Here is a 17,419-nt window from a genome sequence, read left to right on the forward strand (position 1 = left end):
AAATTTACGGTTGTTGCTTGATCATTGCATCTAGTGGTTTTGTGGGATCATAATAAATTTGCGTATTTGACGAAATGTTTTTTTTTTTTATTTTTCTGCATTAAAATTCTGTAGATTTACTCAGGAAATTTTTTTTGGGGGGGGTCGTTGGTTTCCGTCTCATTGAGATATACCCCCATGTACTTTTATTCCTATTTGACATTTAATTTAATTCACAATTGTAATTTAGTGTTCCAGATAAAGGTATGAGCAAATACAGGTGTTATAAATTTGGTTTGGTTGCGTATATTTAAAATTATTCCTACTTTTAATAATAATTTCAAACCATCAGTAAGATTTGTTAGATATTTATTATTTTTTATTTTTTAGAACAAAAGAAAGTTTTCGTTTGTCGGGCGATTTGTGCGATTCACAGCCATATTCAACACTTAAAGATTCAATACTTGATACTTTTGGTGAAAATGCGACTACTGTAGCTATCGTTTGATGTATTTTGTCTAGATTATTTAAATCACAAATGGATTATTCATTTCAAAATTGCGCATGAATATGCTACAGGATAGAACGTTTTTATTTGTAAAGCATAGGTTAAGTATCGTTCTTCTTCTTCCAATAATTTGCATACCACCTCGTTAGCTTGCTTTCAGTAAGTGAAAGCATCGCATGATACGATATGGTTAATTTATAACAATAAGGAGATGTGTTATGACTGCCAAAAAGACAACTATATTGCGTCTTTTGTTTTCTGACGTTGTTTATTTTACGTGTTTTTTTTCTGAATTGTTCTTCTATATACATTTTTGATCAACTAATCGAGATTAAACCGGGAAGGTTTAGTGTTTAAAAAGTAAAATACCACCAAAAGTTAATATGCCTGAATTAGGGTGTAGATGGCAAATTTTTGTCAGTTTCTCTTAATTGTATTCACAGCCTTTCCACCATTTTCTACATAAGGAAATGCCTGCACCAATTCAGGTATATGACAGTTGTTTTCCATTCGTTTGATGTGTTTGAGTTTTTGATTTTGCCATTTGATAAAGGACTTTCTGTTTTGAATTTTCCTTGGAGTTCGGTGTTTTTGTTATTTTACTTTTTCCCAGAATCAGCGCGACTAAGCGCTTTACATATAATGTATAGACACTTGAATTTGTGGATACACTGCAAATCACCTCTTCTCTTGTTTTCACTGAAATAAATTTCAGCAAAACTTCGCCTGAAGGATTCATGGGAAAGATAGTATAAAATTTCTCATTTTTCCCCGCCCTGGGTAAAACTGTTAGCAATTGTCTAATAAATTAAAAATCATCTGTTCATTATATTGATAGAGAAATTATGACGAGGGTAAGAAAATGCTCAGAATATCAAGATAAACCTACTTTCTATTTCCACCAAAAATTATCAGAAGACTCTTTATAAGGATCATTTCCTTCAAATGACGATCTTTGACCAATTGTTCCATTCCCACTCATAATTTTGAAAAATATTATACACAGACATTTACAACTACAATGTATGCCAAATGACTATAGCTATCAATCTAAACCTATAGATCTAATAGAAATAATTTGCTTAAAATGACAATTTAATCCAATTTTAGCCTTTTACCTTGAAAACTGATAGATGGACAGAAACTGTAAACAGCAGAAATAATCACCATGACAAGACATACGTTTTGTACAACTCTACCACATGACAGAAACATTGACTTTTGATAATCTGTAAAAAGAAAAAAGAGGAGGAGGCGATATATAGGGGCAATCAATAACCATAAGTCGAAGACCAACACATTCAACAACAGCGACGAAATAAAACGAAGAGAATGCAATGCAAACATTTATTAATAACAATTCAATATGGAAAGTACTATAATATATCGTTCAGATTATCGATTATTTTCGCAGCTTTTTCTTGTACCACTCCAGATGCTGAAAAAGAAAAAAATGTATATTTTATTACCTTTCTAAAAGAAAAAAAAACATGTAAATTCGGGTCAATTATATTATGTTAAATAAGGCCCCTCGTACAAAATATGCAATTAATTTGCCATTGGACGTTTAACAGTCATCCATCATCATCAATATATAAGGCCCCAATATGGTCTCTAATTTTCAAATTAGTATTAAATGGCCATTTTCAAACTGTATTAAAGCTTTAACAATGACAAGACAGGAAATTTTTTTTCAAAATGTTACGCATCAGCGTTCTTTTTATGACGTCATGATGGCAAGTTTTAATAGGTTTTTGCGACTTGAAACATATTGCACATGCGGAGAAATTTTTTTTTTACATTATGTTTGCTATAACAAATAAATTAGATAAATATATAGTTTGTTGAACCCTGTGCCCTATGTTTGTCAGCCCAGGCTGTGCTGAAATCCAAAAGATTTGGTCAATTTTCACAAAAAATCTCTATTTCAAATTTACTAGTGGTGTAACTGACTAAGCTTCGTAAGTAAAATTCAACAAAAAAACCTGTTTTACTTTCTCACACATATATGCATCAACATCTTGAAATAATGGACTCAATATTCAGTTTGGACCAAAAAAGGCCTTACCGGACCTAACCCGGCTTTATAAAGCGTTAGTTTCATATTCATTAAAATTATATACAAGCAAGAATGATATTACAGGAGGTAAGCTGATTTTATATCACCAAAACATCCCAATGTTGGTATAGAATATGTTTTCTACCTTACTAGCTTACAATATATGCAATATATCTTGCACAAGCCAAAACTATATTTCATTTTGGAAATAAATGTCACAAAATTTACGTATATTACTGTTCTTTTTATGTTACGAAATTTCATCTTTGGCTTTGTTGGAGACAATAAAAAAAACAAACAAAAACAACAACGAAATAACAACAACAACAAATAACAAAAACAATAAAATAAGTTAGGCATTATTTAGTATTTACGATTGTCCTTAGTTTTATCAAATTTGTTTAAATATCTAAATTCAGATTATGTTGGATAGATATAACTTTTTGCTGCAACAATTCCTGAAAATACTTCGAACTTACCACCAAACAAATGTTATGTCTTATATTGAGAATTAACACTACTAGGTTTTTTTCTGAATATTGCTGCGTGTTTGCTCTTTCCTTTTCAAATGAAGAATGTTTTATTTGGAAATTGTTTGGTTTATTGGAGGAAACTCCTTTCGACATATACTATCTTGATTAAATTTGTTTTCTAAACACGAGTCACTAAAGACCTGGATGAACATTTGCGCTCTTCGGAAACAATCAGTTCTGGCTCCACTAGAGGCACCCGTCCATGGTATCCTGTTAAAGTTATTGCTGATTCGAATAGTGTATACCTTAGCTGTTTAGTAGTTATCTACTGTCTACATCTAAGTTTATAATTTCGTTCTCAACAGGTAGTTGTCTCCTGTCTAACCCTAAGATGATCATTTCGTTGTAAACAGGTAGTTGTCTCCTGTCTAACCCTAAGATGATCATTTCGTTCTAAACAGGTAGTTGTCTCCTGTCTAACCCTAAGATGATAATTTCGTTCTAAATAGGTAGTTGTCTCCTGTCTAACCCTAAGATGAACATTTCGTTCTAAACAGGAAGTTGTCTCCTGTCTAACCCTAAAATGATCATTTCGTTCTAAACAGGTAGTTGTCTCCTGTCTAACCCTAAGATGATCATTTCGTTGTAAACAGGTAGTTGTCTCCTGTCTAACCCTAAGATGATCATTTCGTTGTAAACAGGTAGTTGTCTCCTGTCTAACCCTAAAATGATCATTTCGTTGTAAACAGGTAGTTGTCTCCTGTCTAACCCTAAGATGATCATTTCGTTCTCAACAGGTAGTTGTCTCCTGTCTAACCCTAAGATGATCATTTCGTTCTAAACAGGTAGTTGTCTCCTGTCTAACCCTAAGATGATCATTTCGTTCTAAATAGGTAGTTGTCTCCTGTCTAACCCTAAGATGAACATTTCGTTCTAAACAGGAAGTTGTCTCCTGTCTAACCCTAAAATGATCATTTCGTTCTAAACAGGTAGTTGTCTCCGGTCTAACCCTAAGATGATCATTTCGTTGTTAACAGGAAGTTGTCTCCTGTCTAATCCTAAGATGATCATTTCGTTGTAAACAGGTAGTTTTTTCCTGTCTAACCCTAAGATGATCTTTTCGTTGTAAACAGGTAGTTGTCTCCTGTCTAAACCTAAGATGATCATTTCGTTCTAAACTTGTAGCTTTCGCCTATCTAACCCTTAGCTGATCATTTGGTTCTGAACAGGTAGTTGTCTCCTGTCTAACCATAAGATTATCATCTCTTCTTAACAAAGGAGGTAAATAATATTCAGTTCTATTTTGTCTTTGGTAAAGCTTGCATACTGTATTCATGTAAATATATCAGAAAAGTATTATTTGTTTTATCGGATTGTCATCATATTATATGTGAATTTGTATTCAATATTACCTGTTATTAAACAAGCATCACATTTACAGGACCCAGGTTTTATAACAGGAATGTAAGCCTTTATCGGTCCAGCTGGGTCAACACAGACAATATCCAAAATCTGGAATCTTTCAGTTGTTCCTGAACAACATTTGCATTGTTTGTTAAAGGAAATTGAAGTATCTATTCCCTCTAGTACAAGAAGGGGCGCCATAAAACTGGTTCCACATCCACCAGAACAGTATGATATTTCTATACTTCCATTTGTACGACAAAGGCTGGATCCAATGCCATATTCAAGAACCTTACGTTCAGTAACCATTTTACATGTAGCTGTAAATAAAGATATCAATATCTATAATCTTTATATGAGCACCATGTGGTTTTTTTATATGAACACCGTGTGTTGTTTTTTTTATATGAACACCATGTTTTGTTTTTATATGAACAAAAGGTGTCGGGTTTTTAATATGAACACCATGTTGTTTTTTTTGTATGACCACCATGTTTTGATTTTATATGCCCACTATGTGTTGTTTTTATATGACCACCATGTGTTGTTTTTATATGACCACCATGTGTTGTTTTTATATGACCACCATGTGTTGTTTTTATATGCCCATTATGTGTTGTTTTTATATGACCACTAGCGTTGTTTTTATATGACCACCATGTGTTGTTTTATATGACCACCATGTGTTGTTTTTATATGACCACTATGTGTTGTTTTTATATGACCACCATGTTTTGATTATATATGACCACCATGTGTTGTTTTTATATGACCACCATGTGTTGTTTTTATATGACCACCATGTGTTGTTTTTATATGACCACCATGTGTTGTTTTTATATGACCACCATGTATTGTTTTTCAATCATGTCACATTTCCTTATTTTCTCATACTGGCACGGCAGTTGCATGTTCGGGTCAAATTTCACACATCAACTAGAACATGATTTAATGAGCAAGATCTCCCTCCATCATTTACGACTACTTTTACGATAGTATAATGAGAAAAAATCACATAATTCACTTTATGTTTTTATATACTTACTCTGCTCTGGAATACATGATCGACAACAAGCATCGTCTGTTTCGTAATCAAGTACTTCGCCCTAGAAATGGACAAGTTTATTGATCATTCGGGTATATATCAAACAAATTTTAAGTTCAGAAAATGGTGGCTTTATTTATGAACATTGGTAAACTACTGTTGCCAAATTTTATTGAAAAACATGCAAGCTTCATTTGTGGATCAATTTTTGTGTTGTTTGTTCTTTTTCCAAAGACTGGTTATGCAAGCATGCACATAATTACTTTTAAACACGATAGGTTTAAGGAACTTATCATATAATTTGCAATCCACAATTCTAAGTTTATCCTCATTAAAATCATAGCTTACAACATTAATCTCAATATCAACTCTTATTAGTTCATTGCATCATTCCAACATTTATTGATATTCCTCAACACTAGAATTTTCTGTCTATCCAAAGTATAGAAAATGTTACCGACTCTTTACATATAAAAGCATTTAAACAAGGGAAGGGACATTAATATTGAAATCTTTTGAAATTCAAATGTTCAAATAATAGAATGACTTTTTTACTGTGGATTTCCGATACAAGGAATCCAAAGGGTTGATTGGGGTATTGAATGGTAATCCCTGGACTTCTCCCGCTCCAGAAAAAGCGGGCGTACATTAAGCCAATTAGCTGTGCAGGATATTTAAATAATTTAGTCGGAATAGGGACGTTAAATCTGATGCATCGTGAAGGGAAAGTGCCACGCTCTCTGCACGTTAAAGAACTCTTGCAACAACATTCTGATGACCTCGTATGTGGTCTGGTGTCAGGTAAAATTTCTGCTCCTATCCAGCATAACCTTATTTTCAATGGCAGTCCAAATATCTCACCCTTTCAACAAGTATGTCTTCCTTGCAGAACTTCTTGTTGTATAAATTGTTAATTTGTTCTCGTTCTGAATATGCATGAAATCATTGCCACTGGACGTTAAACAAATAACAATCAATCAATCAATCCGATTCAAGGTAAATATTGTGCTATAGGTATTTTCCCAAAAAATATAGATAAATATAGTGACAAAATCAATGAAAAACAGACAGACGGATAGCTAGCTCGAGCGATTTGCTATATTCTCCCCAACATGCTATATCCCCTCGTGGTACGGGAGGGGGGGGTACCAAAATATGATATAGAATCTGACTTGGAATATTGAACTTTCCACTCTCTCTGAAGAATGTAATTTAAGTCCAATTAATCAAAGCACATAGAGCTAATACATACAGAATATTTTCCAGAACGTTCACTCACAAATCTAAGACCATATAAATTACAAATAGGATTAATGAATTAATTTTTCTAAAAATGAAAAAAAAAAAAACATATACTGGTTCAACGATTTCTAAAAAGTACATTAAATGTACATACCGATAGACATTCATCGTTCAACAATTTGTAAAAAGTACATTTACTGTACATACCGATAGACATTCATCGTTCAACGATTTGTGAAAAGTACATTTACTATACATACCGGTAGACATTCAGTAGGTTCATTACACTGTCTCGTACATTTTACTTCACCATTTATACATTCGCAAATTTCACACCGATCCTCAGAGTTTATGAAATCAGCCGGCTGAAATATAAACGAAAAATATATTAAGCATGACCTAGCCTATTATGGTACTACTCTACTGTAGAGTCATTCCAGACTACAACAAAGAAAACAATAAAAATCATTAGTTGAAGGAAGAAAGACAACAACATGGCAAAAAGAAAAATGACGAACTTTATTTGTACTCTTGTAATTTGTGTAATTGTTGGCTGATTGCAGGATAAACAAATTTATCTGACTTTCTTTTATTGATATCAAACCACAAAAGTAATTTTATCTGTATTGTAGTTTTATTTAATTTTAATGATACATCAACCCAACACAATAAACCAAACATACCATATAATCCACGCCATTGTACCGACATTTAGCACACTCCTCAAATGTTACACATTCACGTAATTCATTCCTAAAATAACCTTCTCCACATATACAGCCTTCGTGATCACAATCAGCACTAATTTCTACAGGACTTGTTATGTTGGCACAATACTTTTCAACACATGTAGAATATACACTCCACATTTCATTTTCCTTGTCACATACTAAAACGTTAATAAGAAAACGTGGATGATTAAATGAGAATGTAATATAATACAAATGTTGATTCCTGTTAATAATATCACTCTAATGGTTGTGGTCTGTTATCCGTTTCATGAATGAAGAGATATTTCTAGTATCACTGCACGGAGTGTGATACAAAAGTGATATGAAAAATGCGTTTACTTGATTGGCTTATCCAGCATCATGAGACGATATTACGACATTCCAATTTCAGTGGCGGATCCAGAGGGAGCGTAGAGAGCGTACGCCCCCCTTTACTTGCACTTTTTTTTTCTTTAATTAAGACTGTAAAATGATTAATCAGACTATATTTCGTTAACTTTGCCATTTCCCGTATATTTAATTTGTATGCGACAATTCGTTACTTATAAAGATATTATTCGCTCGTATTTCCGTCATTTCCGTTATAAGGGCATTGGCTTTGATTCCAAGCATCAGACATCAGATGATACTATCGAAGACATTGTCGGTTACTACGAAGTTGACATGCCATATCCTGACTCTTTTAGACAGGAGTTTCGACTCTGGAACGAGTTATGGCGAGACCAGACCGACAGACCGTCTACAATAACGTCTACCATAACAGACCCAAGAGTGTGTAGCACGATTTTTCCAAACATCGTTAAAGTTCTGAGCTCACTTTCATTGACCAGCGTAACATCCAGTTCTACAGAAAGGGCAAACTCGTCGTTAAAGTATATTAAAACCTTCTCGCGCAGTACAATGGGAGAAGAACGCTTAAATGCCCTGTTACTTTTGTATGTCCATAAAAACATTGAACTTGACCATGAAAAATCATTGACGATTTTTCGACAAAATCCGAGGAAGATGCTTCTGGTGAACCCTATGGCTTAGAAGACAGATTTGTACAGAAGTCATCACTAGAAACTCTCAATAAATGTTTTTGTGGATTTATTTTTTATTGATAAGTGAATAAAGTAAAACATCAATTATATTAGTATGTATGATCAAATGCATCTGGGGTGCGAATCACAAATTCGCAATGCATTCTTCAGATGCTAGTTGTGACCTCTATTTCAGTGACTGACTTGGCTTGGGCGAATTTTTTCATGTCCATTTTTTACTGACAAATCCCACATCAAATATATATTGGTACATAGCTTTGGGTCCATCCAATCATTTTATAATAGACAATTAATGGGGAGAATACGGCATCAAAAATGTCCAACCCTTACACTTTCACTATGAAATATACATGCCCCATGTCAGGAACCGTTAAATTAGTGCATTTTACACTTATTTTATGTTTTTTAGCCAAAAAAAGGTCCAAAAATTTGTTCGCCTGGCTCCGCTCGGCAAAAGACTCAATTCTATGCATCCCCCCTTTGAAAAATCCTGGATCCGCCCCTCAATTTGCTATTCGTAAGGTCATTGTTGACTTGCAAAGGTTAAGACGATGTTCATTTCATCCATGGCATCGGACATATGTGATTTCTCCGATAATAAACAAAACACTCACACTTTTCACCTTTAAATCTTCTTTTTGTCAAATTTTATTACATTCGCCGAAGGCTCGTTTATTATCATAAATTGAAATTAAATAACTCAGTTGATATCATGCGATATCCAATTCTCACTCATTATGAAACCTATAACTATCTGAGAACTGTATTTATCATACATTTAGAGCAAATAACTTATAATTTTTACAGTATGATAATAGCATTAAATTTACGTAAATTCCATATCTTCGCGGGCTGACATGAAAACTTTTATTAACTGCTTCCGGTTATTATCGCATGCCTATCCGCAACGTTATCGCATGGCAATTCGTCGTCACTCGGCAAAATCCGGAAAATACACCTCAATGGTACGTTTTCAGTGGAAAACATAACGAAGTAGGATAGAAAAAAAACAAATATTAGGAAACAGGAAAATATATTTTGAGTGTTAGTATTGAAAAACAAATGATACAATAAAATGCATTTTTTTCAAAGTTTTAAAAATAGTTCTTGTATGTATTTTTTCTGCTGAAGTATAGGATAAAAAGATTTGAACTTCTACTTGAGAACCACCTAAAAGGATCAATATCTTAAACTGTTATTTTTCTCCATTGTTGAAGCATATGATAAAAAGATCACAACATGTCATTTTTCATATCAGATGTATTATCAGTCCTTGGTCAATATCAGCCCTCGAGCCTTCGATATTGTACCTTGGGCTGATAATACATCTGATATGAAAAATGCCATGTATTAATCAGATATTATCATATACTTTGAGCAAATAACTTATAAATTTTACAGTATGATAATAGCATTAAATTTACGTGAATTCCGTATTTTCCGAAATAGTGTTAAGAGGGCTGATATGAAAAATTTATCACATACTTCCGACTATTATCACATGCCTTTCCGTAACGTTATCGCATGGCATTCCGGAGTTACTCGGCAAATGTCTGCGACTGCTTTACTTAGAATGCAATACATCTCGTGCATTCGTATCTGCCGTCGTTTATACGGACGGTCTTCGACGTTTCATTGTCACCAAGAAATAATTGGTAAAATTTCATTACCCACCCATTATTACTTCCATTTAGTCCTTAAAATTAATCCTACTATCTATGTACTGTTTTTCTAAAGTATTCCAAGATTCTGTTAAATAAAACGTAATTCTAGGATTGGGAAAAATAAATAAATACGCTCTGTTCAAAACACGAAAAGAACAATATAAAATACGAGGGAAATGGGTTTCATGTTTAATTATGTTGATATGATGTCGATTATTTGTATTGAAATGAAGGGAAAAAAAACAAACAGCTTGATTCAGTCAAGGAGGGGAAAAAGAAAAGAAAATGCAAAATTACCTTCAATGTACGGGTTTTAAAGCAAATGACGAGGGCCGGTTTTTCGATCTGTATATTTTCGTTTTGATAACACATTTTTGTTTTGATAACACTTGACACATTTGTGTTAATGATGAAAAAAGGACAAAGAAATTAGCTTTGGATATATATTTACCACATGATGGAAGATGGCATTGTTCATAAATTGTATCGCGGTCAGCACAATCCTCACTACCACTTTGTAAAGTGCCCTGTAATTCTCTTACACCACTGCCACAGTCTTCTCCATTATTACTGTAACATTGATCAGCCGGGACATAGTTATAGATACATTCACCTACAATTAAAAAGAAAAGTACAAAACGCTGATAGTTTTAGTTATCTTGGTGTAATCAGAGTTGTACGGAATTTTACACACGCGGGTGAAGTTTTATCTATAATGAGTTTATTTATTCATTTCTAGACGGTGTGTAAAATTGAAAAAAAATTATTATGAAGAAATTCTACTGAACATTTTTTTCAACATCGATGTTGCTGTGATTTGTCAAATATTACCTTTTTTGATTTTTCAAGTTTTAGGACTTTTGGCAAAATTTGATTTTTTGGGGGGATTTTGGCAAATTTTTTTCTTTGTTTTTTAGATATGGGCAAACTTTTGTTTTTGCTATTTTTGCATTTTTTGGGGAATTTTGGTTAAATTTTATACCACAGAGTAAATAGTTTAGCCGGATGTAATTAACATCCATGTAATTAACCAATTAGATTCAAGATTTTAGCTTCAAAGAAATGAATTCTTTTATTGTTTCAATGGTACATATAGTTTGGGGTCTAAATATTGTGGCAGTTGTCTTGAAGCTAAGATGATCGGTTTGAATTTTTTAATAGTCCTATAACTATGGAAGGTGGTGCGTGGCTGGAAACTTTGCTACCACAATGCAAACCCAATCTACATAAAGAAAACAGAAACATTGTCTGTTTCTAGTCACAGACAAAAAAGAGTGGCACATAAAAAGGGATTTACGAAAATAAATATGTGTATACATGTACATGTAGTGTTAACATGTTATGCTTTTATTCATTTTGACAACAGCGCGATAGACATATTGTATAAAAACTTACAATTAGTAAAGCTACATTCACGAGTGTCAACCAGTTCAACACCAGGACAACTTGTTGAATTAAACGGCATAACAAACTGGCGAGTCCGTATTTGATTTTCACCATTACTGCAACTTGTTGGGCATTCTGTCCAATCGCTCCAATCATTTGTTGTACAACCTAGAGTAGATATTCTACCATGTTCATGGGATGCATATTTTATCGCGATATCATGTCCCTTATTCTCCTACGATTGTCTAAACATAACATGCCAGACTTGTGGTAACATATCTTTTATCGCGATATCATGTCCCTTATTCTTCTACGATTGTCTAAACATAACAAGACAGACTTGTGGTAACATATCTTTTATCGCGATATCATGTCCCTTATTCTCCTACGATTGTCTAAACATAACATGACAGACTTGTGGTAACATATCTTTTATCGCGATATCATGTCCCTTATTCTTCTACGATTGTCTAAACATAACATGTAAGACTTGTGGTACATTAATTTAATGTTGGAAAGTCTAGATAAAATCCCGATAAGTCGTCAAAATACTTGATTTATGTTAACTTATCGAGATAAATTATGTCAACTCAGATTTATCTCGATGGCAGAAATAGGCCACCATAGAAAACAAGTTACCAAAGTAAGAACATAGTAAGAAAAATTATTAATGTCTTAATTTTGTACTGAAGTATTTTTCTTTGATTTCCATACAAAACTAATTTAAACACGACATTGAGAGCGCAGGTAAAAGGTTCTATTTAAAATATAACATCTTTGGTTAAGATGTTTTTTCTACTTGAACGGTTAATTCAAGAAAAAAATAATACTAATGAAATTGAAGTTAGTTTACAATTCAAGACTTGAACTTGAAATCCCCAGCCGAAAAATAATTCTCAATTTATTTGATTATACAAATCATCAATTTCCATCCAAAAACTCCATCAGTTAATTTCGTGTATATCTTGAAACTTAAAAAGTATTTTAAAATTGAAGCAAAACAAATAATATAAAGATTGGAATTAATAACTTACTGTAAAATATTGGGAACAAATCTTACAAAACAAATAAAAAAAATCAGTCTATTCAGGTTTTGAGGGAGGAAAGGATCGTTACATAACACTTTCAAGGTTATATATATATGGTACACGTTTTAAAAGACTTCATCCCGTTGATTTTTTTTTGTTTCAAAGACTAGATCCTGTATGAGCCTACTCCCATTGTTAGTAATGTATCAATTGTTATTTTTTTTTAAATTCTTATTGAAGTAAAGTACCCATTTAAAATTAAAGAACAATATTTGTTTTAAATCATAATCATTTAATATGTATCAAAAATAATCCCATAGCTACGTTTAAAATTAAATGATAACGATTCCTTTCATTTAGCTAATAGGGGTATATTTTGATTCTTCAAAAAGAATCATATCTCATACCAGATAAGAGTGGAAAATGACTTACATAAAACATCGATGTTACAATGTTCATATTCTTGATTTTGACCTTCACAAGGTGACCCGTTACACATAGGTAGCGGATTATTGCACTGTCTTGTTCTAGTCTTCATGCCACCTTCACAAGATGTTGTGCATATTGACCATGATGTCCATTCATTCCAATTTCCATTAACTGCCAACAAGAAATAAATAGCATATTATATTTTTTTTTATAATATCAGATATTTGATTAAACGTTCGAAAAGATAATATTTTCGGGATAAGGATATGACATACATACAAATATATTTGGTAAAGCCATTTCATTTTAGAACAATGTTTTTTTATTGTATATGTTCTTTGTTTAAATCTTTTTCAAAACAGGGTAACAACAGCTTTCCGATTGATCATATCTACAAGTTTTATTACAAATGGCCGTATTAATCGGTCAAGTTTTTTTCAAAGAATTTAGCAAACTTTCATTCAAAAATTTGTTTGTGGGAATTTTAATTAAACGAAGAAATTTATATGATGGCTATAACTGTTATTATATACAAATTCAAATTTATTTTTTTTGTATTCATCAAAAACTGTGCTTTGTAAGAAGAGAACTTGTATAACTAAGTTTGATAATAAAATGAACTGAAATTTACCTTTTTTTGTTACGTAGCAAGACAATTAGTATGGTGAGCCCGTTTTTTTTTTTATTTTATTTCTAATATAATAGCCATCTTGTATTTCCTATTATGATATTCTTGATCGAGAGTTGTTGCTTACAAGGAAGCTAATAAACCAGGAGTTCATAGTGGTGAAGTTCAAATCTTCCCTTCGAAATCTTTACGGACGCCATCACAAGTTAGTTGACCGTTATGGAATATCTGTTTCACAGATTACGACGGATGTGTTCCAATTGTCGTAACCACACAACCCCGTTCTCTTTTCCTCATATGTAACATACCGAATTAGACTTGCCACCGGGTTTGTACTTACACGAGCATCACGTCGGGTGCCACATGTGGAGCAGGATATGCTTACCCTTGTGGAGAACCTGAGATCACACCCAGTTTTTTTTGTGGGGTTCGTGTTGCTCAGTCTTTAGTTATCTATGTTGTATACTGTTATTTGTCTTTTTGGTCGTTTTTCGTTTTTTTGCCATAGCATTGTCAGTTTGTTTTCGTCTTATGAGTTTGAACATCCCTTTGGTGTCTCTCTTTCTCATATTTGTTTTTTTTTAATTCTTTCATTTTGGTTTGATCAAAAAGCGCATTATATTGAGTTTTCTTTTTGGTAAACAATCCTTACATAGTATGAAATGTTTGTAGTCTGTAGCATGAAAAAAACATGGTGGTATATGCTTGTTATAAATATTACGTGTGCATTTTGGATATTTATAAGACCTTTTCTTTTTTGTTAATACTCCCATGCTACCTAATTGCATGGATGTTTGGTGTTCTCTTATTTCAAAAGTCTATTTTGTAACAATTACAACTCACCGCTTGTATTTGGGTCATTAACACACTGTGGGCCATCAGAATAACAGTAACTGAAATTGAGAAAAAAAAACGAATGAATATGTAAAGTATTAAGCATCTCAACGAACTTTGTAATATTCAGTTTTATTTACTTTAAAAAATAACTCAAGAATGCTTTCACCAACTTGCAAGAAATTGTGGTGAATTGTTTATATCTATTGACATGAGCTCCCTTTCGATTTTTATATATTTTAGATTTTACTTTTCCGAGTTACAGAGTTTTATTCATAAAAAAAGGGTGATTTTCCAGTTTTCTGACAAAAAATCAAAAATGCTTTCAGCAGTTCTTATGAAACTTTGGTGAATGATGTAAGCTCTGTTTAGAATTTTATAAATTTTTCGAATATCTTTTCTGAGTTGTGGGGTTTTATTCATTAAAAAGGGGGGATTTTCCAGTTTTCGGACAATAACTCAAAAATGCTGTCAGCAATTCTCATGAAACTTTGGTGAATTGACATTGAGAATTAATTGAACTTTATTTGTTTATAGTCTGACAACAGATTTACTAAGTATTGAGCAACAGCACAGTGTATTGCACAACAGCAAGAAATCTTTAATTGAATATAAATTCAATTCATATAACCAATTTCAAGTTCTTTGACTACATTTATTCAAAAACCTATAATATGTCAAATATTTAATTACAATCCAAATTCAGACCTGTATCAAGCTGGAATATTGTGTCCATTTTTGCCCCAACTGTTCAGGGTTGGACCTCTGCAGGCGTATCCAGCTGCGCTCAGCGAAACAGTTTATTTTAAAATGTTATGTATTCACATAGAAGTTATTTAAAAAAATTTAAAATGTTGAAAGGAAATCCTCCAATGACACATGCACAAAATTTATTTACAGGAATGTACATATTAAATACACGAAGCACTCATAGTATGTTGACCAATATGTAAATTTGATATTAAAAGCAATGTCTAGCTAAATAAAATCTATGAACGGTTGGCACTGATTTAAATTAGTGTCTCCTCCATGCCAGTCTTGAACATTAAAACTCAATATTGAATAAAAGACACTGCTTTTTTCAGTGTTTGGTACAGGTTGGCTGTCACTGTGCACAACAGTTCAACATAGAAGCCTATGGGGAAAAACCAGAAAACTCTTTTTGTCAGAAAACACTGTCAAACATCCAAACATACTATCCACACTGATCTGTGTCCACACTTGTTACTTTAAAAAAAAATGTTAATCTAACAAAGTCCATGATATTATGTATAAAAATGTACTACAAAGTGGTACCTTTTGCATTGAAATCAATTAAAATTTACATTTGACCAGGTATACTCCTGTGAGTCTGAATTTGCTTTAAAGAAAAGAAAAAAAAAACGTTTGCAAAAAGTATGGAAGTTGAAGCAGGAAAAGATATTACAGTAAAAATTATATATCTACCATTTGACACATGCATTATTCTGTGTACTGATGAGATCTCCGAGTGCATAAGATACACCATCAACCTCGCACACGTGACATTCCGTTGTGTCCTTAGGTTCACAACTTTCGGTTTCCATGTCATTACCACAAAATTCCAACTCCCCAATATTCAAAGTTCTACAATATAAAAGTAATTCATATGATTATCGTGTGTGTGGTGGGGGAGGGATATGGATAACGAGTCAAAATTGAAAATATATCAATGTTAAAACTTTTGCATTGCTTTTCCTATTCTCCATATACATATGCATGTAGTTACGATTATGCTTTAAAAATGCTCTAACTCATATCTGTCAAATGGTCCGCGAAGAGGACCCCAATATGTGATATAATTGCCAACAAGACATCTCTCCACTAGAGAACAAATGACGCAGATGTTACAATGTAGCAACTATAGAATCTGTCGACGTAGACAGTAACATTAACGTTTGATCAACATAGCAGCAGGATAACAAGAGAATGTATTTGTATACTGTACATTTTAGATGTCGTGCGAATATGTGAATGATTAAGTTACATATACGAATGATAAACTGTAGGAATGCTTCTTTTTGAATATTGTTACAATATTATATAAGGAAATTAATACGGATTCAGGAATTCATTTACTCATATTTTTTTTTTATCCAGAGTTTTTATGCATCATATTTGCTCATTTAAATTTCTTTTCGTCTATTTCAGTCATATTTTTTGCTATCTGTGCTATCTGTAATTAACAATCAAAGAATCGTCAAATAATTACGCAAAGTAATTGTAAACTTAAATGTCCGGATCTCAATATATTTCGTTAAAAAAATGCGTAACTCTTTCCATGCATTTTTTCGAATGAAAAGGCACAGGAAATGATCAATTTTATTTTTTATAATTGTTTGTGCTTTTGATGTACAGTTTCTGGCTATTTGAGGTTCAATTAGCAATCCCCATACAACTGTTATGTTTGGCTGTGCGGAAAAGACAGTCCCGGTAAAACTGATTTGGTCCTTTAAAATAAATACATGTCATAATATGTCAAACTCTATCTACGTATTTAGGGGGCGTCCTTTGGTCGTTGCTGGATTAATAAACACACAGCTATGACAGCTTGGGTGAGCAATGCCCATCCCCAGCATCGAATCTAAGATATTTAACTGGTACTGATATGAGGTTCATACGCATCGAAGGTTTTGTGGGCTTTAAATCATTTCCATTATAAAGCATCTGTACAAAATCAGAGTCAATTGCCAATTGTTCCAAACATAATTCTTTGATAGGATTTAAACCCAAAAACGATAGGATTATTTCCCTCAATAAATGGGACTATATGTTAAAATATACTTCCAATTAAAAGGAAAGGTTATTGTATTACAAATGTATCAGGTTTTCATGAGGTTTTCTTTAACCTTCAGCTTGTAGACCCAGATATTATTAAACTCACAAGGGTTTTTCTTCTTAAACTATATATATATGACAATATCTGTCCGAGTTTGGTTCGAATCCAA

The 17,419-nt window shown here is 32.7% G+C and overlaps 1 protein-coding gene across 7 annotated transcripts in view; it reads right to left on the reverse strand.

Annotated features, from left to right (window-relative positions):
* Positions 1–1,820: 1,820 nt before the first annotated feature.
* The window catches only part of LOC127730923 (mucin-2-like), a 53,233-nt gene continuing 37,634 nt past the window's right edge, over positions 1,821–17,419 (reverse strand). For all 7 annotated transcript variants that reach the window (XM_052239549.1, XM_052239548.1, XM_052239547.1 and 4 more), the window contains 10 exons: positions 15,900–16,058; positions 14,463–14,512; positions 12,995–13,162; positions 11,544–11,702; positions 10,600–10,761; positions 7,394–7,599; positions 6,971–7,075; positions 5,469–5,529; positions 4,432–4,743; positions 1,821–1,925 (listed from right to left, as the gene is read on the reverse strand). In XM_052239549.1, coding sequence (XP_052095509.1) covers positions 1,864–1,925; positions 4,432–4,743; positions 5,469–5,529; positions 6,971–7,075; positions 7,394–7,599; positions 10,600–10,761; positions 11,544–11,702; positions 12,995–13,162; positions 14,463–14,512; positions 15,900–16,058 — 1,444 coding nt within the window. In that variant the 3' untranslated portion in view covers positions 1,821–1,863. The remainder of the gene's footprint in view (positions 1,926–4,431; positions 4,744–5,468; positions 5,530–6,970; positions 7,076–7,393; positions 7,600–10,599; positions 10,762–11,543; positions 11,703–12,994; positions 13,163–14,462; positions 14,513–15,899; positions 16,059–17,419) is intronic.

This window comes from Mytilus californianus, unplaced genomic scaffold, assembly GCF_021869535.1.
Source record: "Mytilus californianus isolate M0D057914Y unplaced genomic scaffold, xbMytCali1.0.p SCAF_2, whole genome shotgun sequence".
NCBI lineage: Eukaryota > Metazoa > Mollusca > Bivalvia > Mytilida > Mytilidae > Mytilus > Mytilus californianus.